The sequence below is a fragment of the Gracilinanus agilis genome, chromosome 4 (assembly GCF_016433145.1).
Source record: "Gracilinanus agilis isolate LMUSP501 chromosome 4, AgileGrace, whole genome shotgun sequence".
NCBI classification, from domain to species: Eukaryota; Metazoa; Chordata; class Mammalia; order Didelphimorphia; family Didelphidae; genus Gracilinanus; species Gracilinanus agilis.
In genome coordinates this window covers 24,917,092-24,941,277 of record NC_058133.1, presented here as the reverse complement: position 1 = coordinate 24,941,277, position 24,186 = coordinate 24,917,092, and the positions used below count along the sequence as shown (strand labels likewise).

General features: G+C 43.2%; 1 protein-coding gene across 2 annotated transcripts in view; it reads right to left on the bottom strand.

Moving 5' to 3' along the window:
* Positions 1 to 335: 335 nt before the first annotated feature.
* The window catches only part of TMEM59 (transmembrane protein 59), a 33,941-nt gene continuing 10,090 nt past the window's right edge, over positions 336 to 24,186 (bottom strand). Inside the window, exons 2-8 of one of the 2 annotated variants that reach the window (XM_044671699.1) lie at positions 17,245 to 17,350; positions 14,124 to 14,218; positions 12,266 to 12,418; positions 10,661 to 10,745; positions 9,965 to 10,049; positions 8,925 to 9,033; positions 336 to 628 (exon numbers count right to left, since the gene is read on the bottom strand). In XM_044671699.1, coding sequence (XP_044527634.1) covers positions 473 to 628; positions 8,925 to 9,033; positions 9,965 to 10,049; positions 10,661 to 10,745; positions 12,266 to 12,418; positions 14,124 to 14,218; positions 17,245 to 17,350 — 789 coding nt within the window. In that variant the 3' untranslated portion in view covers positions 336 to 472. The remainder of the gene's footprint in view (positions 629 to 8,924; positions 9,034 to 9,964; positions 10,050 to 10,660; positions 10,746 to 12,265; positions 12,419 to 14,123; positions 14,219 to 17,244; positions 17,351 to 24,186) is intronic. The other variant, XM_044671700.1, reaches the window with a different exon arrangement.

The window sequence follows — 24,186 nt, the reverse complement described above, 5'->3', positions numbered from 1 at the left end:
CTTTAATGATATCAACTCACTACAACTGAAAATTAAGGATCTCAGGAAGGCTCCTCATGCCAACTTTTAATTTTCAATTGCATGGTTATGGAGCCATTTCTGAGCAATAACATTTTATCTTATCATATACCTTCTATCAATTAGGGTGATTGCCAGGATCATGGTAGGAGGGGCAGGGGCACATGCTTACAGAACTTAGTCAAGGGAGAAATAAAAGCACATTGCAAACATCAATGAAAAGCAGTTACAGATAATAAGACATGAGATCCTGGATGTCTCTCTCTCTCTTCAATTACTAGAGACCATACAGAGAAGTGACAGACAATACCACCGTCCCAGATTGGTAACTTTATTTGCATTTTCAGCGGATTTCCTAAGCCCCATATCCAAAGAAACCAATGGGAAAAAAAAGCCACATCAGGAACGGAAAGTTAGAGTGTCTTTTAAATTAACTTTTCTTTAAAAAACGACGTTAGATTTCTGAATGAGTGAGATTCACTTTGGCAGGGAGAGGCCCAGCTTCTTCGCGATCCTCAGCCTGGCATCTAACCGCCACAAGGGAAGAAGGTGGGCACTTGGGCAGCTTCTGGCCGTTCATGAACTCCAAGTCTCCATAGATGCTCAGCTTCTGAAATGAACCAAGGCACTTTAGAAAACAGCACAGAGACTGTGCTGGCTGGGCAAATGGACACACACCAGGCTGGCATGGAGCAGCCCCCCACCCCCATTCAATCAAGCGTGACTTTTAAACGGCCTGTTTATAGGGGAATATTGAAAAGATTGCTAAATACCTGAATTTGGGACCCTTTAAGGGCGAGGAATCTGAAGACCAGCTCCATTACAGGCTGACTGAAAGACTTTGCATCCCGTCAGGATGAATTTCAGTTAGCCCATCTGTGACATAAGGATGGCCACCTCCTTCCCTCTCTCCCTTTTACAGCTAAGCTAGGCAGAGTAAAGCATCCCATGAAGTGATCCCATGGATTAAAAAAATCTCCTATGGAAGTTATAATCATGTAAAAGAATTTACTTGGCCCTAGCTCAATGGAAATATCCAGTGTGAACTTGAATGGTGAGCCATCATTTGCCCTGATCCAGTGATCTAGCTGGATCTCAACAGACTATCAGATGAATAAGTAGACTTTATGCAAAGCACTCACTCCAAAAGGCAGCCTAAACATTTGCGGTAAAACAACGTCACCATGAATTTGCTATCATAAGACTCATTTTTCTGTCATAAAAGGGATTCGGCACTGTGCCCCGGCTCTACCTAGTCTTGGCTTGAATACTTTAAAAATCATTAACCCTCAGTTAACACCACAAACAGAGAACAACAGGCAAAAGTCTGCCCTGAGCCCTTCAGGAGGCACCAAATGAATGGGAAAGGGAAAGAAGCTAAAGGAATTTGCCATTCTGCACCCTTGCCCACACGGGCTTGCTGCTTTCCCACTTTGGGTCCCATTTCCCCATCTGATTCTTCAATTACTGCTGTAGTCAACGGTGAACAAGACAGTTCTGTTGTGCGGGTTTCTCTCCTCGGCTCTAATGCTGCCACGCTAGGCAGTCTGGCAGGAGGGGTGGAGATTAGGGCTAGGATTCACACCCACTCGGCAAGGATAAAGCTACTCATCTACACCAGGCTTGTCTGTGTACCTCAGAAATAGAAAGTACCCTGCACAGAGTAGGCTTCTTGCCTTCTGATCCTGTCACCCATGGAGAAGGCACTTTTCCTCTGCCTTAGGAAATGGGGGCCAGTTAGCTAGATTCCTCCTTGGGCTGCCTTGGCAAAGCCTCGAGGCCACAGTAAACCATGGGGGTGGTACTTTGTGGAGGGCTGGTGAGCAATATCAGATGCAGGATGCAGCAAGTCCTAGATTACATAGGAGCCACAAGAGCTGATGATGAAGGGGCATGGAATACAAGAGAAAGCAGGAGCCAAGAGACAGTCAGAAGACCCTGCTTACACAGCTCTGCTGGGACTAGCTAAGCTCTAATCTCTAAGATGATTTGATCAATTCGAACAATGTAAAAGCAACATGGGATACATCAACAGATAACCAGTCATCCCATTACTACAAAGCATCTCACTGCTCAATTTTTAGTCTCAATCATCACTGTCAGCTGCTCTGCAAAAGCAGAAAAATAATAAAGCCTTTGCATGAAAAACCCTCAAACGAAAAAAAGAGAGAACTCATATTTGTGACCATTGTCTTTAGGAAGAAGTAAGACATGATGAATAAAGGGCAGCCAAGTGGTATGGTGGATAGAGAGCAAGACCTGGAGTCAGAAGGACCTGGGTTCAAATGTGGCCTCAGACATTTCCTAGCTTTGTGACTCTGGCTCTTGCTCTTCTACTTTAGGGCTGTTACTAAGATAGAAAGTGTGTGTGCGTGTGTGTGTGTGAACATGAAGAATACAATGTGGGGAGGCCCCTAAAAATCAATAATAAAACCCAACAGAGAATGTAATAGTATAATAGCCCCTGAAAGTTAAAAAAAAAATGCTCTTCAAGACACTCATGAGGATGTCAAAATTCCCAGGAGGATATAGAACACTGTGCCTGGATCTTCTTTTTCCTAACAAATATTAATGAAACGAGAGCCCCGTACAGACAGGTACTTGGTAAATATCTTTTGAGACCACGAGTGAATTATTCATGTCCAACCATCTGTTACTCCCTATCCCTGTATTACAATCATCAGACACCTTGGCATAAACTATCCCCAACACTCAATTTAGTGTGACTCTTTGGGTCCCCAAGTGGGGTTTGCCCTAGGGTTTCATGTCCCTTAGTCTCTGACCAAGTGCTAGTCCTTCTTATAAAGGTCACCCCTGACTCCAAACCTATGTGCCCTTGATCTCTTCCCTTCTTCTCCACTCTCTTCTTCAAACCCTCCCTCTTGATGGGTTACTTGCCTATGAAACACACCCCAACCTCCCCCAGAACCCAGAATCCAAGGAAAATTCTGTTCTTCCTTATTCAAATGAAACTTGTCCTCTCCAGAAATGCCAAAATGTCAACCATCTCTAGTGGGTAAATCTATTGGCTTTTTCTTAGTTGTCCCACCCGCCTCTATGCTGAATCTGACACTCCTGACACCACATTTCTCCCTTAGATATCTTCCTTTCTGTCTGCCTGCTCCTTCTCAGTTTTCTTTGCTGGCTTATCTTCCTTCGAAAGCCTCTACCAGTGGTTATTCCTAAGGGGCTCAGCTCTGTCTGTCTCTGTCCTAGGCCTTCTTCCTTCCTCTGTCTCTCCCTCACCCTCCTTGGCAAACGTATTAATTCCCATGAGTGTCAGACGGTGCAGGAAGGTTGAGAAGAATGAAGTTCGAAAAAAAGAAATTAGATTTGACCACAAAGATGACTGGCAACTTTGGTGGGAACAGTTAGGCAAGATGGCAAAGGTTTGAAGATGTGGAGGCAGCAAGTAGAGGTGGTTATTTATTCCCTAAAATTTTAGCTGAGAAAAGCAGGAGAGATGAAAGTTTGAGGGGATGAGATGGTAAGGTTGGCCCAACGTTGTTGGGTTTTTTTGGGTAAAAGATCAGGGATACCTTGGCAGTTTGAAAGAGGTAGGGAAGGAACCAGGAATTGGGAAGGACTGAGGATCTGAGAAAAAGGGAATGAATGGAGGAGATGAGGACAGAGAGAGGGTGACCTTGGCAAGGAGATGGGGGGGGGGAGACAAAATGGGAGTCAGAGGGATGTGAAATAAAGGAAAGGGGGAGCTCCGTCAGTGGTCTCATCCTTCTTAAGAAAGCTGAGGCAAAGTCGTTGATTAACAGGTGGGAGATGAAGTTTGGAAAAGCTCGTGGGGGTATGAAAGAGGAAATCGATGAGGGGAGAATAAAGAGATCACCTTACTGTACTGGGGACCCAGCCGACCCACACAGCTCTAGGACTTCTTCCAGCTTCATGGATAGGGAGCCTAGGGATCAGATGGTGCTGGTGTATAAAGGGCAATATAACAAAAGAAGGGGTAAGGGAGAAGACATTGTAGAGCTGAAGTGAGGGAAGTATAGATAACAAGGAATGGCCTGAGGAAGCACTGAGGGTCAGTTATACCATGAGAAACAGGGTAACAGGGTCCAGGGGGAAGAAGGGAGGTTGAGAGGGAGAGAGGGAGGGAGAGTGAGAGGGGGGAGAGAGACAGAGACAGAGAGTGTGAGTGTCTTGGGCTGTGTGTAGGCAAGTATGCTCTCCTGTCTATTCTTTTTTTTTTTTTTTTTTTAAATTTTTTTTAAACCCTTAACTTCTGTGTATTGGCTCTTAGGTGGAAGAGTGGTAAGGGTGGGCAATGGGGGTCAAGTGACTTGCCCAGGGTCACACAGCTGGGAAGTGTCTGAGGCCAGACTTGAACCTAGGACCTCCTGTCTCTAGACCCAATTCTCAACCCACTGAGCTACCCAGCTGCCCCCCTGCCTACTGATTCTAAGACCAAAGGTAAGGGTTTTAAAAAGAAGGAAATAAGGTAGAGGGAAGAGATGGAATGGAATGAGAGAAAATTCGGGCAGAGAATGTTAATAGTCTTAAATTAGAGTAATGGAACAATTCTAGATAATGATTACATCTAGTATGTGGCTGGTCAGCAGCTTGATGGAATGGTGCCCAGAGTGTTGGGCCGGCAGCCAGAAGTTCAGATCTGCTGTAGATACTTACTGGCTGGGTGATCTTGGGCAAGTCACTTAAACCTGTCTATCTCAACTTCTTCAACTGGAAAAATGGGGACAACAGTAGCCCCTAGCTCCCAGAATTGTTGTGAGGATCAAAGGATGTTTACAAAGCTTTTAATACAATGCCTGGCACACAGTAGGTGCTATATAAATGCTTTTTCTTCCTTCCTCAATTAAGTGGAGTGAAGGAATGGGTGATAAAATTTAAGGCATTTCAGGTGATTCAGGGAATTAGAAGGCTTGGGAGATGTTCCCTTTTCTTGAACCCTCACTCTCCTCTTACACTACCCATCCAATCAGAACTGTGGTGTGTCTAACCTCACGGCACAAACTCACATCTGACACCTTCTCTTTCCATAGCCAACACCTTAATTTGAAAGTCCTCATTACCTTTTCCTTGGATCAGGGCCTCCTAATTGCTCTTTCCCCCATGCTTCAACTCTCTCTCCACTTCAGTTGTCTTATCTTTCACATAGCTACCAAAGGCCTTAAGGGCAGATCTGACTACTTCTCATCCTACTAAAACTTTAGAGGCTCCCCACAAACTCTTCTGTTAAAACCTTCCCAATTCTTGTACATCACTCCTCTCCCATTCTCCGACTCAACTAAACTGGGCTTTTTTGCTTTCTCCTATCTCTCTCCCTGGTTTAGCACTGGCTGGTCCCGAGGCCAAGTTGATCTCTGCCTCACAGAATCCATGGCCTGATCTCTCCTCTTGTCTTTATTATCTTTATTCTGCATATACTTCTATATATACTTGTTCCTCCTGTTGGAATGTAAGGCACGTGGGAACAGGGATTCTTTTTACTTGTTCTTAGACATGAGCTGAAATTTATATAGCACTTACTAAACACTTTACACATATCTCATTTGGGCCTCAAGACAATGTTAGGAGGCTGTTGCTGTTATTATACCCATTTTACAGATGAGGAAACTGAGGCAAACAGAGATAAGTGACTTGTCCAGGGTTATCCAGTTACTAAGTGTGTGGGGCTAGATTTGAACTCGGGTCTGCCTGATGCTCTACTCATTCAGCTATCTACCTGCCAGGTGCATGCTTGAATGCTCAGCCTGGAACACAGTAAGCACAATGCTTGCTGACTGACTGAAAAGTCTTTTGGATTTGATTCTCCTACAATTATTGATAATAATGTCAATTTCTGCACTCGGGGGTGGGGGTGGGGGTGAAAATTCAAATGGACAATTATTTCTCTTCCTTACTTAAGTGCAATTCCAATGCCCCTCCTTCAGATGGCCCTCCACACTATCATCCTCCTGAGTAATTTACAGTTCAAGAGCCAGCCTGGCTGAATTCTGTCTCGTTACGGGGGTGGGGAGTGGGGTGGCGGGAAGGGGGTTCTCAAAGATCACCTGCCTGAAACAAAAAGGAGTTTCAGTTCATAAGGACCCCCCTCTCTCCCCCCCACCCCCCAGCACTAAATACCAATGCCAGCTCCTATTCCTAATAGGAATCCCTCCAGCAACCTTGTGATCCCATTTTACAAGTGAAGAAACTGTCAGCTCTCTGTGGGAGTCAGAGCAAGCATCTCTGTCCATTAAGTCCTAGGCTCTTTCCACAACTCCAGATTACCTCAAGAAATGGCCAGTTCATCCAAAATACCTGTTAAGGGCCTGGTTCAAATGCCGTCTCCCATCCAGTCTTCCCTGAACCTCTGGGTTCTTCCCTCTTTGGGGATGCATTAAGGTGAGAAGGCAAAGGAGGAGACAAAGGCAAAAGCAGGGTAGAGGCTGGATCTGAGGTGTACACAGGTCAGTCAAACATTCCTGCCACTGGGTGTAAAAGGGAGGACCAAGTTTGGTTTGGAGCCTGGCCAACAATCCCAGCAGTCAGGGAGCAACAAAAGGAAGGGGAGAGCAAGGCATTCAGTCAAAACTTAGGTCAGCTGGGAAAACCCAGGGGTGAGGACAAGGCCTGAGCTGCTGTGGAAAGGAAGCCTTTCACTGGAGGCACAAATGCTAATTACATGGGAGAGATGTGGTCAAAAGAAAGGACAAATCCACACAGTTACACAGCGGCGCTTCTGTGAACTCCTCCATCCATGGCTCCTCTAAGTCTAGGCTAGAGAGGAATGTGGTGACCAATAAGCTTTTATTATTTACTTAAAAGCTCAACTATGGAGCTTCTTCCCATGAAGAGTCAAGAAAGGGAAAAGGAATGTTTGAGGAGAGGCAGAGGGAGATTGGGGCCTCTAATGCTCCTACTTCATGATCTATCAAGGAACCACTGAACATCTGTATCAGCCAGCTATACCCCTGCTCTCCCAGGGATCTGGGGAGGTGGGGGGCAGTCCAAAAGCCAGCGCTTCTCTCCTTGGTCCTGTTAGGGAAAGTTTGCTAGATGACTTACCTTAGGTATCAGCTTTCTAAGGAAGGGAGATCCCCTCCCTCCCTCTATCTTGAACTGGGGATAATAATCCTCCTAAGCTCCTTCAATGATTTAAAAAAAAAAAAATTTTTTTTTAACCCTTACCTTCCACCTTAGAATCAATACTATGTGTTCATTCCAAGGCAGAAGAACGGTAAGGGCTAGGCAATGGGGGTTAAGTGACTTGCCCAGTGTCACACAGTTGGGAAGTGTCTGAGCCCAGATTTGAACCCAGGACTTCTCAACTCTAGGCCTGGTTCTCCATCCACTGAGCCATCCTGCTGCCCTCCTTCAATGATTCTTAAAGGACCAAATCTTAAAGGATTCTTAAAGGAGGAACGTACTTTCAGCAATGAGAACTGGTGCTGGACTGAGTGGTTTGGGGAGGGGCTGCCTTCCGAAGCAGCTGGCACCTTTCCTTTAGGGGTGTTTGGCCCTGGCTGTATCAGAGGAGCTCTGCCAGGTGCTCTTTTCTTCTGACTTCTTGAAAACCGTGTCCATCCTCCTCTTTGCCCACCTCCTGATAGCGATCACTTTCTAACTTGTAGCACAACTGCCTTTATGCCTGTCTTATCTGCCTTCTAGAGTGAACACTCCACCAGGGCAGGGCCATAACCACATCTTGCTGTGTCATGGGGAAGGCACTGCGCCATACAGAGCTTTAAAAGCAAACTCATCAAAATGGGGAAATGTGCTAAAGATGTCATCTCATGGCTTCCTGGACCCTACAGGAAGGGAAGGGTCCCCCTTCCAAGCTTCCCCACAGCCAGCCACCCTTATAATGTCAGCAGCATCTTTCTGGAGGAAGCACCCAGTTTTAGGTCCTACAAAGTCCAGAAAAATGTGATCTCCCTCCAGAGGCTTATGATCTCTTTGAAACACGATGGCATTTGTAAATAACATGGAAATGCCACGGAACCACCTCTACTTTGGGTCCCAGACACTGCAGATCAGGGATAACTCACACTCGACAGCTCATGGCTCCAGTAATAAAACAGAACAAAAGGATTTTATTGGACAACAAGCACTTTCAAGAAATGGCTGTGGGCCAAGAAATCAGAATGTTTTTAGTATTAAATTTTCAGTTATTTTTGTGGTAAACGAGGCAAGAAATATGCATTCTGGCTGTCCTACCAAAATTTGCATCCCTAATTTTTGTGAGAAACAAAAACTGGCTGCCTTGAACCTAGGGCTTTTAACTTAGCCCATGATTTCACTAATGAATTCTCAAAGCATGGCCAAAGAGCAGGATTTGGCTTCTTTGCTTAGTTGGTGCTGTGCTTGCTTCCTGGGATGAGAGCTGGCCTTGCACCCTCCCCTTGATGGTCCTTTTCTCCTCTCTGGCTTGTCCATCACCCACTCCCCACTGTGGAGCTGTCTTGGACTTTTCCTTGTGTGACACCCTCTTAATCGTTCGCCAAGCCTTATTGAAGAAGCTGCCCTCTAGAAGGCCTCCTCTGCCTCCTTCTCACTGTTGTCTCCAACCCACGCCGTCTGCCCTGCTGCTGCCAGAGTCAAACCCAAACTCTCTGGCCTATAAAGCCCTTTCCTCATGCTGGCTCCAGATGACTTTCCATCCCAGACAGTCTGCACACTGCTGCACCTCCCAAACTCTAAGGTCTAGCTTCATGGCCCAGATGCGGTCCTGAATGAGATAATCCATCTTCTACCTTGAGGCCTTTGTACACTCCCATGCCGCTCCATAATCTAAAACGTGAATTGTCCTCTTGGACATGAGGCCCTTAGTTCACTGAGCCTCCAGGCCTGGCCCAGGCCTAGAGAACCTCCTACATTCTGTCCCCACAAAGAAGATCCCATTGGCAGAGGCATTCACAGTGACCTGCCCCTTGCCCCATACTCACCTCAGGTGGCACATACTGTTCCATGGCTGTGGCAACAGTGGCACAGCAGATCCAGAGCAACACCAGCACTGAGAGTACGAGGGTGATGGTCACAATCCAGCCAGAGTTCCTGGTCAGTAGGGAAGGCAACTTAAAACTCCACAGAACAAGATGGGAGCCTCTTTCTAATGAGAGCAAACCATGCACGCTCCAAACCCCTGCCCTCGTCTAGTGGGGTGCTTCCTGACTAGGAAGCACCATCCCGCACACCATGGGTATGAACCATCTGGGAAGGAAGGAGTATAGCCTGATGGTAGTCTCTTCTTGCCATGGAATGGTGGCATGAGCCTAACTCTCAGACAGGGGAGGGTAATGGCTCAGGAAGGCACTCTGAACCTTCCAGACCATTCTGTACTGTTTAGAATGGAAGTTCATTTCAAGTAGGGGCTCCCTCAGTCTTTGCACTCTGAACTGCTGTGCCTAGTTTCAGGGCATGCAGTAGGTGTTTAATTAATACTGGCTGAATGATAGCTCTGTGGATGTTATCTTATAATGTATAGAGCTGTAGTAAAAGCCTTGGTCAACTTGCACCTGGGAAGGGAAGGGGGCAGAGGGAAATGGGGCATTCCAATATGTTTCCAAGGAAAGAAATCATTTTACATAGTAAAGAAATTCCTCTCATGTTGTTGGAATTCAGTAGTAAGTATTACTGGGGGGGAGGTAAGGGAGGGGGAGAAGAAGAGTGAGGAAATAGAATAGTACAGGGAAATTTTAAATTAAATTGTATTTTAAAAGTAGCAGGCATTGCTGTTTAAGAGAAATCCTCTGGGGAATCCTTTCAAACAATAAACCTTTGGTAATGTGTTCATGTTCTTTTCTTGGCCTTTTTCATATATTAGGTTTTAAAGAAACCAAAACAACCCTAAAAATAAGGGGAAATATAGGAAAACATAAGGGAAAAATGACTTTACTATTAAAATAGCTTACTAATAGAATATAGCATCCCTCAGGCCCCAAGCAGATCATATTTCCAGAAAGATAAATAAATGAGAACTACATACAGAGAGAGGCATTTAAAAAAGCTGTCACTTTCTCCATCTTCAAAGTAGCCTCTGTGGGTTTGAGAGCCTGCTGGCTGTGGATTTGCTGAAACACCAATGGATAAGGCACATTAGAATACAGTTTGCCAAAATTCACAACCCTGAGAGGCTAGAGTAGAGTGTGCGGGACTTGGAGACTGAGGACCTAGGTCTGAATCCCAAGCCCTGTCACTGACTTGCTACGTGGCCTTGCACAAGTCTCTTCTAGATGCACATCTGGGATCCTCTTCCTGAAGGGTCACAGTGAATGTTTCTATGTATGTAGGAACAAATGGGACACTGTAAACCTCACGATGCTCTCATGATAATAGCTCTCTCTAGCAAATGAGAAACCAAACATGACTGCCGTCACTGATTTGTGACAGGTCTCTCTTCTCTTCCCACCCCCCTCTCTCCGTCTGTCTGTCTGACACTCTCACTCTCTGTCTGTCCCCCCCCCCCACCGGCTGTGTGCTAGCTGTTCTGCTGCTGTACATGGATACTGATTCATTCTCCTCTATGAGAACAAAGGGAAGAAAGCCTTTCCCCCAAAAGAGCTTCCTTTTTCCATGGGAATTTAAAAAATTGTCCTTTTGCTCTAAAGAAGTTATAAACCAACAAATGTGGATATAGTAGATTATAGCAGTCTTTTCATGACAGTTTTGAGACAGAACTTACAGGCCTTTTTTTTTAAAGGTGTGTTTTTTTCATGTGCAGGGTGATCTCGATCCCCTTGGGCTGGGTATTGAATTTCTGGCTTAGACTGAAAGAGAATCAAAGGGTAAGTAAGTAGCCTGCTGCCCAAAGCCCACCCAGGAACAAGTTAACACTTGCTATCTCCTCAAACTATCACTTCATCTTGTATGCAACAGAAATGAACATGCTTCAGCTGTGATGCAGACCCCCTTGCCGAAGACTCCATAGAGATCAGGATGGAGCTATCAATAGGTTAGAGTAAATCATGGAGAATCTCCATTCAATTTCATACCGGCAAAGTGTTATAGGAATGTCCATATTGATCTGCCATTACCGAGGAGGGTACAGGGAGTGGGATCACCTCTCCACAGGCTCCCTTCTTGGAGCTCAGGGGAAAGAGAGCAGGTATGAATGGAGCCAGAGGCTAGTCCTACATTCCAGGTCTGCCCCTCTTTCCTACTACCTCAGGGAGCTTAGATTTGTTTCACCTGTAAAATGAGGAAGGTGGACTAGACAACCTCCATATTTTAGTTTCTCTTTCCTAGTGGCTCCTTCTGCTAATCACCATCACAACCACACAGATACTGTAGCTGCTGCCTGTCCCCTTGCACTTGGGATCTGTGACTGAAATGGTAAGCATGTCTTCTGTTATTAATCTACCAGTTTCCGAATTAAGAGTAGAAGGGATTACAGGGCCTAGGATGAACAAAATAGTCATTTCACTCTTTACAACCAGACCTTCATAATAACGATAAAATGCTCACTTCAATGACCCTATCATTTATGGATATACTGAGAAGTCTATAGGCTGGCAAGGGAGGTTACTTGTCTACAAGGATGTTTGAAATATTGAAAAGGAAGTGTAAAAAGTGAAATTTGGGAAATGTATAAAACTACATTTCCCGTGATCCAACATGGTCCAACTGATTTCCGTCTCCAAAGTCTTGACGCAGGAGAGAGCTTAAATCTCATGGGTTAGGAGGGAGTGGTCTCTTTTGCGATTAGGCCATGGCCAGGAAACAGGAGAAAAAATGGAGGCGGCAGTTTTGAATGCTTACAAGCGCGTGGTCTAATGATTTTATCTATCAACATGGCTTTAATTAAAATACTAATTTATATTATTATAGCAGCCTTTATCATTTTTCATATTTACAGAAGGAAGCAAGGCATTCTGTGAAGTGAAGCCCTTTCTAAGAATTTCTTACCCAAGTCCAAGGGAAAAGGACCATATGAATCAAATAATTATCTCTAATCTCTTTGCTCCAGTGTCCTATTATTATTTTTGTTAGGCTAGGTAGAATCAAACTATTTATCTTAACAGAATGTTATATTAAACAGTTATGATTTTATTTGATCAAAATTATTACCGTGGTGTTCATAGGCAGATGCTTAAAACTATTTGGGACTATTCATTAGGAAGCAACTTTGAAATCATTTCATGCAGAATCCCTGGGAAAGGGGGATTCCTCCAGGGAAATTGGCTGTCCTCAAAAATCCCTTCTTGCTCCAAGCACTTCTAATTTTTAAACAAGCACCTGCTACTTACTGAAGGTGTGACAGTGTCAGTCTATAGAGTCACATTCTCACCTGGAAGATGACAATTTTCCCATCATCAGCTTGAAGATAGAAAGTCCATGAAGAGGTTATGAAGCTCTGTGCTGAGTCCATCATGTCACTCCAGAATGATCTCACCAGTGTCAAAGGGAAAAGCAGATGCATCTTGGGCATCAGAGACATGAGCTGTAAGGAGATGCCAATTCTGAAACACAGACTACTTTTCATATTTATAGACACAAAAACATCAAAACCTCTGTCATTATGGTCAAGTCTTTTAGATATATGTGGGTGGAGGAAATGCCATAAAGCTTGAATCCCAGGCTGACTTTCTCTGCCAACTGGCACACTTGTGGGGTTCCCTTTATCAGTGATGTTATGGTCAGAAATAAAACTACACTTTAAATTAGTTTAAGCTAATTAGTAAATCTCCCATGATTTACTGAATAAATGCAGCTTATTTATTAGTTTCCAAAATGGAATTCCAAATAATGAGGTTTCATAAAAGTAAGCAAGAATTTATTCTCATTCTCTCTCTTCTCTCCCTCTCCTCCCCACTGCCCTAATCTCCAAAACTGGAAATTAAAAAAAAAAAAAAAAAAAAAAAAAAAAAAAAAAAAAAAAAAAAAAGACATGTCCAAAACTTGCCTGATTCATTCTGCATTTTAAGTGCCTTGCTACTTTGGCAAGGATGGTGTAGCATGCTTTATTCTCTAGTCCTATGGAGTCATGGATTAATAACACTGATTTCCTAAAGCCTTTCAAATTTTTCTTTAGGATGTTATCATTATATATACAATGTTTTCTGGTCCTACTCACTTCATTCTGCATCAGTTCATAGAGATCTTCCCCAATTCCTTTAGAACTGTTCAACTCGTTATTTCTTATGGACACACAGACACAGACACAGACACAGACACACACCACTATGTCCTACTATCATAATTTGTTTAGCCATTACAATAGGCTGGCATGTTTAGTTTCCAGGTTTATTGTTTTGTACATATAGGTCCTTTTCCTTTTTTGATCTCTGTTGGGTCTGAGCCTACTCATGGTGTAGCTGGGTCAAAGGTTATAAGGCAGAGTTTAGTGACTTTCTGAAATAGTTGAAATAGTTCCAAACTGCTTTCCAGAATGGCTGGACCAATAGGGTGACAGTTTTCTCTCACTATAACTACTTCAATACATTTTCCTCATTTTGAATTTCTGCCATTCTGATGAAACCCCAAGTTGTATTTCTGCAGTTACTAGTGATTTAGAACATTTTTATATGGTTTTTAATAGTCTGGATTTCTTTCTCAACTATCCAGAACCTAGCTAGCTACTCAGCAGTGGGCAGGCAAAGCAACCAAATTTTCTAGGGAATAATATCCTGCCTTGCTTTCCTCACTTTTTGCCTGACTAAAAATGCTACTTCAGGCATGGTTTCACCTTTCTCTGCATCAAACCTACCCATATTCTTCCTGAAACTGAATGCTAAGAACCAGACATAATATCCTAGATTTGGTCTGACCAAAGCTTAGGATGGATCTTTAGGATGGTCTTTATCTTGCCTAAATCTGAACATTTCTATGAATATTTCAATGTTAATTTTATAACTGTTAATATTTCTATTAACACAAGTTCAAATTATTACTTTTTGAGCAGCTACATTACAGTATTTGAAATCTACTAAAATCTTCAGGTCCTTTTCCCATCTCAGAGTTGATCTTTATATTTCTCCCTATTCAATGCAGTTAATATCTTTTTTGAGCTCGAGACTCTGGTAAGTGGCAAATGAGCTCACCTTCCCATTTGCTGATAGACCTACAGGTTAGGAGCCACATTAGTATCATTAAAGAAAGCTGCTGTCAGAAAGGAGGGAAGTTAGGAAGGGCCGCCGTGTGCTTACTTGTTCTTGTCTCAACTCGGCGAACGGCAGCTGACTCTGACAGCCCAGATGGCAAGCAAACTGCTCGCCAGGCTGGGAATACGCCTCTGTGCAAGCTGAGAGGGAGGGAGGAAGGGAGAGAGAGAGGCAAGCGTTAGGGAAGGTATGTGAGGCTCTGATCTGCAGTGCTTCGCAACAGAATCCAAACGTGGCCCAGACTAAGGCCTCGCCACTTGGTTATTTTTGTGAAGCCCCATATTTCAATCAATGAGCACTGATTAAGTAGTTTTTGTGAGCAGCATAATGAAGTGAGCTGTCTGGACTCTGAACCTATCAGTGGAGTTGGGGGAGATCAGGAGCTACTCTATGAAAATCCAGAGACAAGAATAAGAGAACTAAGGGGCAGCTGGGTCATCCAGTGGTTAGAGCCAGGCTTGAAGTTGGGAGACCTGGGTTCAAATCTGACCCCAAACATGTACTTGCTCCGTGACTAGCAAGTCACTTAACTCCTACTACCTAGCCCTTGCCCTTCTGTCTTAGAGTTATTACTAAGACAGAAGTCAAAGTTTAAAAAAAAAGAAAAAGAAAAAGAAGAGGTCTGAGAGCAGGCCGGTCAATTACTAGCCACATAACTGTGAGTGAGTCATTTGTCTTCTTTCTTCCCGAAAGCTTGTTTCTCACCTGCAAAGCAGGAATAGGAGTTCTACATGGCTAAGGGGGTCATCAAAGTGCTTTGAAAACCCTCAAATGCTATGCTGAGAGAAGCTGGTGAAGACAGTTCCAGGAGACGGTATTCAGAATACAACACTACTCAATAGCACATGGGGCCACAGCACTTCCTAATTTACTTACGTAAATGGAGTGAGTATTGTTTTATTAGAGGAAAGCCCTGGATTTGATCAGGACAGATGACCTGCAGATCTGAACAGGACACCTGGACAGTAACTAAGGCAGGGTCCATAACATTTGCAATAACTAATGCAAAATTTTTCATGAGAAAAGTGCTTTCTAAGCTTTAAAAATGTTTTATGAATGCCATTACAGAAAAAAGCTGTTTTAAAGGGGTTATGACTTGGCCAGGGTCGTTCTTTGGTTAGTGTGTGGCAAACTCAGGACTCAAACCCAGGTTTCTCTTAGACTATCAGCTTTGGGCTTTTCTCACTGGCCCAGAAACAGTATTTCTTTTTAGGATCTGGGTGAGCACAAACTGCCTCCAGACCCCCTACTAGGATTGTGACATTGTTACCATACCATTTACTTAAGAGAACAAAGAAAAAGAGATTAAAAAAATTAAAAAAACAATTAAGCAAGAAAGGCAACTTTGAACCAGGACAACATCGTGTACACAGAGACAGATACACTGTAGCACAATCGAATGTAACTGACTTCTCTGCTAGCAGCAATGCAATGACCCAGAACAATCCAGAGGAACTTATGACAAAGATGTTCTCCATAGCCAGAGAAAGAACTGTGGGAGCAGAAAGGCAGAAGAAAAACATAAGCTCGATCACATGCCTCAATGCGGATATGATTGGGGTTTGGGCATTAAAAGATCACTCTACTGCAAATATGAATAACATGAAAATAGGTTCTAACAATGATACATGTATAATCCAGTGGAATTGCTTGTCAGCTTCAGGAAGGCTAAGATCATGAATCATATAACCATGGAAAAATATTCTAAATTTTAAAAATGCAACTTTGAGAAAGCTGGGAACATTTTATGTTTAATTAATTTAGAATATTTTCCCATGGTTACATGGAGCATGTTCTTTCCCTTCCCTCCTCCCACCCCTTTCCCATAGCCAAAGAGCAGTTCCACTGGGTTTTACATGTGTCATTGATCAGGACTTATTTCCATATTATTAATATTTGCATTAGGGTAATCATTTAGAGTCTACATTCCCAATCATATCCCATCAACTCATATGATCAGGAAGTTGGTTTTTTTTTTTTCTGTTTCTGCTTCCACAGTTCTTTCTCATAAGTCCCTTAGAATTGTCCTGGATCATTGCATTACTGTTAGTAGCAAAGCCCATTACGTTCTATTGTGTCACAGTTTATCCGTCTCTGGTTCTTCACTCTGTATCAATTCCTGGAGGTCGTTCCAGTTCACATGGAATTCCTCCAGTTCATTATTCCTTTTAGCACAGTAGTATTCCATCACCAACAGATATCACAATTTGTTCAGCCACTGGGAACATTTTAAAATATCTGTAACTCAAAAACTTGAACTGAAAATAAAGTCTACTTTATTTATTTACTACTATAGAGATACATATAATAGACACAGGCCTTTTATTCTGTCCATTAACCCAATTACTTTTTCCTGACACAGTATTGGGATGGTGAGAATGATATAAACAGGGACAACTAAATAGCACAGTGGATAGAGTGTCAGGCCTGGAGTTGGGAGGTCCTAGGTTCAAATCTGACCTTAGACACTTCCTAGTTATGTGACTAAGGACAAGTCACTTAACCCCAATTGCCTAGTCCTTGTTGGTCTTTTGTCTTAGAACTGATACCAAAACAGAAGGTAAGGGTGTATGTGTGTATATATATAACAAAATGAACGGAATAGACCAAGGTTATATGACATTAAAAAAGTTAAAATAACTGCCACTGCCTCTGCTTACAGTTATCCCTTGGTTGGAGCTTTTCCAGCGAAATCTGTGTTTAGTGATTTAACTGATGAAAGAACTCCAGTTACTCTCTTTCCTGGAAGGATCCACAGAGAATACACTATTTAATATTTAGTCAAAGGCCTAATTCAGCAAACCTTGAGAGACAGTCAGTGCCAACTAACCTATGACTGAAAATCTTAAAGAGGAAAATGATACCATCTAAGAAGATGTGGTGATGAATTAGGAGAGCAGTAATTGCCACTTCATTTGTTTTAAGCCAAAGGGTTGGTAAAATAAATAAAGGCATCCTAACTATATCACAAAGCCAACATTGTCCCAGAAATGAGATGGAATTACAGAAACGTCAGCAATCTGGCAGTTAGGAGCAGCAGCTACAGAAACTGTGACAAGTGCAAAATGTAGAGAAGACTATTTAATAGAAGGTGCTTGATATTCTTTAAATAAATTAATGTAACAAAGGAAAAAGGACATCAAATGTCATTAACATGTCATCTTACCAGATTCACACTCCAATTTGGTCCGATTTAAGTCAATTCCATCATCCACAAACTGACAAATTGAAAACAGCCTGCAGCCTCTCTGGCAGGCGTACAACTCCTCTTCCTATGGAGTTAGAAAATCAGAGGAGATTACCAAAAGGCCAAAAGGCTAAAAAGAAAGCAAAGTTAGTAGTTTCTGCTAGAAATTCTTTACTGGAAGGTATTTTACTGAAAGAATAAAGGATGGCAGGGGTCAGGGGAAACACTGAGATGTTTGCACTGTCTAGAAAGGCTTTTTAAAAGCTTACTTTTGAAGCTAATGTGAGACAAGATGACTGTAATCAAATAAATGGCTCCTTTTCCTTTCCATCTTCTCTGGTCAACTGCATATTTCTGGTGAAATACTGATATTTAAAAGGGGCATGGTATAAATAGGGAGATCTGAGAGGTGAACTTTGGTAGACAACTGCAGACCGGAGACTAATAGGAAGCAGATCCCTGCCCTAAATGCTAGTACTGATATTAGGCACAGTAGGGTCTTCTGAAGGACCCCATCAGCACCCTCCCCTAGGGGGAACATGGTGCCATTTAAGCCCTGACAAAAGCAGAACATGCTAAAATGGCCAACATGGAAGGATTCAGATCAGTCTAAATATAGGCCACAATGTAGGTAAGTCACAGCCAACACCCAAGTTCTATACAAGTTAAGATTTTTTGGGGGAAATCATGGCAGTTTAGATTAATACTTACAGATAAAAAAAGTTCACGTTAAACAAGGTATTTCAGTTATTAGACACCATACAAATAAGAATTAGAGGGAAAAAGAAAATCTGGATACACAATTTTCCCTTTCTGGATAATGTGAACTGCTAAATTGGTCTGCCAGTTCTGTCCTCTTCAAAGAAGAAAATTTTGAATCTGAGAACATTCACCTCCAAACGACTGAAGGAATTTTTATAGTAAAGAACATAACAAACTAATGTGAAAACCAAAGTCCCTCAACTTATTGTTCGATTCACCATGTGCAAACTGGCAGAAGACCCCTGGTAAGGAAAGAGATGGCATGTCCACACATCAGTTAGTTACCAACAAGAAATGAAAATCTTGGGCAGAGCAGCGAGGTGGCTCAATGGATAGAGAGCCAGACCTAAAGACAGAAGGTTCTAGGTTCAAATCTGAACTCAGATGCTTCCTAGTTGTGTGACCCTGGACAATCCACGTAACCTCTATTGCCTAGTCCTTACTGCTCTTCTGTCTTGGAACCAATATACAAGATTGATTCTAATATGGAAGGTAAGTGTTTTAAAAAAGAGAAAGTCTTAGGCTTTTCCCCCCCAGCAGATTGTAGATTTTATACAATAGCAACAACCAGTTAAGAGAAGACTGCAATCTAATGGGCCCAATTCTGGGGGGGAACTTTCTTTTAGGTCTTAATTCTAATTCCATTTCTTCAAATGAAAGAACATTTTAAAAGCACCTAGCACAGAGCCTAGTACATAGTAAGCAATTAAATACTTGCTCCCTTCTCCCTTGAAGAAAGTAGGAGACATGGAAGATGACTATTCCTCTCCACCAATGCTACCAACTCTATAGCACAGCTACAGGCTGCAATGTTTTACAGCTTGACTGCATTGTTTTGGGAACACTGTGTTCTGTCCTAAGCAGAAGGAAGGAGTTATATAGAATCTTCCCAAATGGATTTTCTTTTGGTAACAGGCCAGTGCACAGGTAGTGATTGTGAAGATCCCTTCCAACTCTACAATCTTGATTTATTTTCTTAAGTTCTATTACTTCCCCAAACCATTGAACTGTATCTAGAATGATAAGCTTAAGATTATCAATGCCTCCTTTGATTTCTAAAGTGCAATATAAGGACAATGAACGCTGAGTTCTCAGGCTCAAAAATGAGCCACCCTCTCAGGAGGAGATCACTTGTACCAGTGAGTCAGATGCCACATTGCTCTCTAGTCTTTTGGTACTCAACAAAGCTAGTGTTAAAAGGCCAAACTGGTTTTGGTTCAATTAAACTCGACAAACAATTATTAAATGCCTCTGATATACAAGGCTTGGTGCTAGGCTTTAGTAATAAACAATAAAAACCATTTCCCGCTTTCAAAGAGTTTCTATTAGGGCGGGGATAAGGTAGGGTAGAGTTGGGATGAGAAAAGAAATGTTTGTCAATAGTCATAGAAAGAAGTAACTTAAAGGGATGGGAGGGTAGTAGAATATATGTCTAGAGATAAACACCTTGTAATTTTAGGTGGGGGAGAACAGTATTAGCAAATGGGGAAGAATAAGAAGGTACTCAAAGCTGAGCCTTGAAGGACAATAATTTTGAGAGTTAGAGGTGGGGAAGGGGTGAATTTCCTGCATAAGGGACCATGTGAATCTGGGATCTAGTTAGTAAGCCAAGTCTGGTAGAAAGTATAAGGGGGAATAAAGTGAGATAAAACTGGAGACACAGGCTGAAAGTTAGATTGTGGAGGGCCAAGAATACTAGGCTGAGTATCAGAAAATATGCTTTAAAATGGGCACTAACCCAGTGTATTATTCTTGCCATCTATATTTGATCCAGACAGGTTATGTAACTTTCTTCACATGAGGAGTTAAAAAGAAAAAAATTCAAAAAAGCCTAGTTTTCTCCCTTCTTGTCTATCTGTTCTCCAATCCATCCTCTTTACACAGAAACCAAAATAATCTTCTAGAATCATAAATCTAACTATGTCATCCTCTAATCTGAGGATCTTTGGTGTTATCGAATGCCTCTAAAATAAAACACCCACTCAGCTTAACATTAAAAGCCATCCCTCCACCATCTGGGCTCTAGGGCACTGGCCTTCCCAGTGTTTCTAGGTTCATTCCCCTTTATCTTTATATCCACATAATCCAGCCTTCTGACTATTCCTAGAACTAGAAAGTCACATTCCATTAATGGCCTCAATGTCTTTAATACTCATCTTTTAACTTCTACTTCAAGAATCCTTTATTTCTTTCAAAGCTCAGTTCAGAGTTGCCCCAATGTCTTAGTGCCCCTCCAACTGTCTTTATGTATCTGAGTTCTATTCCCCCTATCAGAATGTAAGCAACTTGAGGGAAGAGACTGTGGGATTATATACAATAAATGCTTAATAAATTATTTGTTTAATGGAGCAGAAAAAGGCAAAAATACCCTGGATGTTTTCCACCAATGATTAAAAAGTACTCAGCCCTTTCCTTCCAGATAGGATACACTTAAAGACACATCTATTAGGAAGGAAATGTAGTATCACTCAAAGAACATGGATTTGAGGGCAGGTAGGTGGTTCTGTGGATAGAGTACCAAGCCTGGAGACAGGAGGTCCTAGGTTCAAATCTGGTCTCAGACTCTTTTTACCTGTGTAATCCTGGGTAAGTAAGCCATTTAACCTCAACTGCCAAGCCCTACCACTCTTAGAATCATTAAGAGTTAAAAAAATAAAAGAACATGGACACGGCCTGGAAAGACCTGGGTTGAATCCCATTTTGGCTAAAATGACCATGTGGCAGTCACCTCCTATAGAGAGACCCAGGAGAGATTCAGCTCTCCCTTAATCCCAGAAACCATATGTTTTTGCACCTTTCAGTAGCAGCTGTAGGCTGGTGGTTGGCCTAGCATAGGGTATAAGAGAGGAAGGGAGCCAGGAGAGCTGGGATGAAGACAATCCTCTACCCATCCAAGCACAAGGACCCCTTTTCAGCCTTTCATGTTTCTGGAAATTTGGTGACTTTCAGAGGGTCCCAAAGTCAATTAGTATGGGTCAGCTCTGACCCTGACCTCATGCTGCCTTCTGAGTTCTGCTTAGAATAGACACTTTTACATTAAATTCTGTAGATATTTTAGTTCTGTACCATGGCCTAGATTGGAGAACTCACCACCTAAATGACACCTGCTACCTGGAATGTCTCTCACCTCTCAAAGCTGCTGTGAGATAAGAAACTCAATAAACCATAAATCAGTATTATCGAAAGTGTGCTATTATTATTATATAGTTAGGTTAAAATGAGTTTTGATGCAAATGACATTAAAGTGTCCCCCTCCCTTGGGCCTCCATGGCTTTGTACTCATAAGTTTTCTAATTTTAGGTGAAACACAAAGTGGAATTAATTGTGGAGAAGGTCTGTTTAAATTCATCAAAGATTATTATTAGAAATTTCTCTAGTGCAAGTCAATTAATATCTCAGTACACTAGGCCAACTTCGGAAGATTAAGTAGTAGGGACTATAGAGACTATAGGAAGAGAGCTACTCAAAAGCAGAAGGAAATCCACCTGGGTGCTCGAAAACAAATGTCCCACTCACATTCTTTACTTCACATTCAGTCTGATTTATATCATTTCCATAACATTCTGGCCCCCAAATCCAAGAAATCACTCCTTCTGGGGGTTTCCTTCAAGTCTCAGTCAAAGATCTCAGGCTCTGAAAGAAACTTTTCCTGCCCGCCTACCCCCCCCCCCCCCAATCCGAGTGCATTACCTAAATCGATGATTTCCAACTGGTCTGGTTAAAATATTCTTTACTTGACTTGTACCTGTTTTGTACATAAGTTTTCCCCCAGCAGAGGGCAGGGGCCATTTTTACCTTTTCTTGCAACCCTGGTGCTTGGCACATGAGGCCCTTAATCAATGTTCCTTGAAAACTCCCTATATATATATAGCTATCAGACTTTAGCAGAGGTTTTTGATGACCCACACCTATTTAATCACTTAATATTTCTTAAGCCCATACCAACAATCACTGCACTGAGTGCTGGAGATATAAAAAGGCAAAACACAGTCTGTGCTCTAAAGGAGCATATAATTTAACTGTGTGCCACATCACTAGATTGAGGAGTACTTGGAGAAGAATGCAGTAAGATTAGAAAGGGGGATGGGACAGGGTTATGAAGGGCTTTGAAGGCCAAACAGTACATTCTGGATCTGCTCCTGGGGGAAGTAGGGAGCCCACTGGAGTTTATAGAGGAGGGATGGGGGTGATATCAGCAGACTGTATTTTAGGAAAACCATGTGGTACCTGAATGGAGAAGGGATTGAAGTAGGGGCAGAACCACAAAGGGGCTATTGCAGTAGTCCAGGTTTGAAGCAATGAGGGTCTGAAGAAGGAGGTGGCATATTGGAAAAAGGCTGCAGAGCTGACACTGACAGGCTCTGGCAAGTTTGGATATCGGGTCAGTGGAAGGGAGGGAGGAGTTTAGGAGGACTAGGCTATGAGTCTTAAAGGACTGGGAAGATCTTAATTTGTTTGTGATAGGGGAAAGTATGTTGGTCTAGGACACCAGATGACCAGAACCCTCCTCTCTATTCTGTCACAAACTGGCTGTGGAGGAAAAGAAGGAAATAAGCATTTTATTAGGAAGCCTACAATGGGTCAGACACTATGCTAAGTCCTTTATCTCATTTGATCACAACAACTCTGGGAGATAGGTGCTGTTATTATCCCTATTTTACACCTGAAGAAACTGAGACAAGTAACTTGCCCTGGTTTACTCAGGTTGTTAGTGTCTAAGGTCAGATTTGCCTAGGCCCAGGACTCTACCTCCTTTATACCTCACTGCTCTCCTGGATGTGGGGCCCTGAATCAATCAACAAGGATTTATTAACCTCTACTATGTAACAGAGGCCTACTCAGAATAAATGCTTGACCTGAAATAATGACGCTTTACCATCTGAGCCCCACTAGTTATCATGTGTTGATGGTTCCTAAAAGGCAGGGAATGAGGCAATGTATTCCATGGGAACAGGAGGGAGACTGGCTGGGTAGAGCTGGTGTCTTCTGCACTCATAACCAGAAAACCTTAAAAGAATCTAGGGAAGGGGGAAGGGGTAGGTTGGGGTCTGCACCTCCTCTCTACACCCAGGCTAACAGAGCTTCCATTGATGTCATCTTCTCTTGGAGACCAATGCTAGTCCCTGGGTTCTTTTTCTTCCCCCCATTACTTTGCACCTTTTATACTTAACTGTCCAGATGGAGTTCTACCATTATGCTACTCCTAAACAAAACCCAAGCTAAGCTCCTGGAGGGCAGGAACTGTTGGGCCTGTCTACAGCACACTACCCCTCCCCGCCCCACGCCCCACCCCCCCAAGGCCAGGACCTGGTCTGCAGGAGGTGGCATGTGCCAGATGCCTGCCTGGTTAGGTGCTAGGGATACAATGATATGCCAAAAAGTTTCCAATGTCTTAAGATGCAGGCTGCCCATCAGTCTCTTTCAGACTATATTCCACCTCGGGCTCCTTATGGTAGCTGGAGAATCCTGGGGTTGATTCTGACTTGCTAAGGGACTTTTAACTCAGCCTTAGTTTCTTTTGTGAAAAAAAGATCCCAATGTACTCATCCTGCTTAACTTAGAAGGGTGCTTATGAAAAAATCAAATTCTAAGTGCATTATTAACTGGGCCAGACAATACAATCCTAAATCCCAGAACTATCCCAGAAAAATACCTCGGACCCTCCTATACAATGGGGTTCGGGGGAAGCAAAGGCCAAGAGGGGCCAGGGCAGTTAAGGATGCTGACAAAGCAGGAGATGTCCCGGGAAGAGAAGGCGGTGGAAGAACTCCAGCAACAGGCCAGCGAAATAAGGGAAAAGGCGGGGCCTAGAGCCAGGTGAGGGGTGAGAGGTGAGGGGTGGGGGGTGGGGGGAGGTGGGGCAGCGCGCCCTGGGCTTTTGCTGGTTTTCTGGCACTAGTGCTCCCCAAGGGGGCCCATGGGGCAGTACCACTCACAGAGCAAGTCTAAACGTGCAGGGTCTGTTAGTGCAAGACGCAGGAGACATGAGAGGGTCGTGGAGCAGTACCCCGGCGCCCCAGGCCCTACAGGCCTCCAGAATAAACAAGGACCACAACAGCGCGGCTGCAGGGTGAAGGGGGCACCCTGGGGCGGGGGGGTGGTGGGATCGACCAGCAAGGGGGAGGGCATTAGGAGGAGGAGTCAATGGGGGGCCAGGAA